The sequence below is a fragment of the Calidris pugnax genome, unplaced genomic scaffold (genome assembly GCF_001431845.1).
Source record: "Calidris pugnax isolate Ruff unplaced genomic scaffold, ASM143184v1 scaffold2730, whole genome shotgun sequence".
Classification (NCBI taxonomy): Eukaryota; Metazoa; Chordata; class Aves; order Charadriiformes; family Scolopacidae; genus Calidris; species Calidris pugnax.
In genome coordinates, this window is record NW_015092766.1 from 1 (window position 1) to 905 (window position 905).

The 905-nt window shown below is 64.4% G+C and overlaps 1 protein-coding gene across 1 annotated transcript; it reads left to right on the forward strand.

The window, feature by feature from the left end:
- The first annotated feature begins 22 nt into the window (after positions 1-22).
- LOC106900581 (E3 ubiquitin-protein ligase BRE1B-like) lies at positions 23-891 on the forward strand. The gene is made up of 3 exons (XM_014962686.1): positions 23-268; positions 634-778; positions 887-891. Exons 1-3 carry the CDS (start codon positions 23-25, stop codon positions 889-891), a joined length of 396 nt encoding a protein of 131 aa, XP_014818172.1.
- The last annotated feature ends 14 nt before the right edge of the window (positions 892-905 follow it).

The following is a 905-nucleotide window of genomic DNA, read 5'->3' on the forward strand; positions in this document are numbered from 1 at the left end:
GGGGGCGCTGATGTGTGACGTCATGGCGGCCATGTTGGGGGGGGGCGGGGCGAAGGAGGAGGAGGCCCTGCTGTCGGAGATGGACGTGACGGGCCAGGCCTTCGAGGACATGCAGGAGCAGAACCTGCGGCTGCTGCAGCAGCTGCGGGAGAAGGACGACGCCAACTTCAAGCTGATGTCGGAGCGGATCAAGGCCAACCAGATCCACAAGCTCCTGCGGGAGGAGAAGGACGAGTTGGCTGAGCAGGTCCTCGCCCTCAAGGCCCAGGTGGGTCCCAGATGTCTGGGGAGGCCTAAGGGGACGCCCAGGGGGGTCCAGGGGAACCCAGATGGTTGGTGGGCTGGAGGAACGCAGTTGACCAGAAGAAGGTTGAGGTGGTGGGACAGGTTCTTGCCATCAAAAGTCCTGGTGGGATCCAGGTGTCCAGGCCCATAATGACGTCTGTGTCCAAGCTGAGGGGACCCAGGCGTCCAAGAGAGGACCACGTGAGGTCTAGGTGGCCTCCCAACTCTTGGTGGTGCAGGAGCTGGTGGAGAAGGAACCAAAGGGTGGGCCAAGGGGACTTGGGTGGATCGTGGCATCTGGGTTGGGTGCGACCCAGGTGTCCCCTGGTTGGTTGTTCCCCTCCCAAGGTGGATGCCCAGTTGCTGGTGGTGCAGAAGCTGGAGGAGAAGGAGCGGGGCCTCCAGAGCAGCCTGGGGGCGGTGGAGAAGGAGCTGGCCCTGCGCACCCAGGCCCTGGAGCTCAACAAGAGGAAGGTGGGTGGGAGGGGACCCAGCCCTGGGGGAGCCCAGTTTGGGGGTGGTGGGACTGGTTGGGGGGGACCCAAATGTCTGGGGGGGCCCCAAGTTTCTGGGGGGGGCACCGTGTCAACGGGGAGCTCAGGTTAACCCAGTCAATGGGG

Excerpts from the sequence above, each read along its gene's own strand:
- LOC106900581 (XM_014962686.1), top strand. The coding sequence starts at position 23 with ATGGCGGCCATGTTGGGGGGGGGCGGGGCGAAGGAGGAGGAGGCCCTG. Across the intron at positions 269-633 it reads TCCTCGCCCTCAAGGCCCAG|GTGGATGCCCAGTTGCTGGT; the intron begins GTGGGTCCCAGA and ends TCCCCTCCCAAG.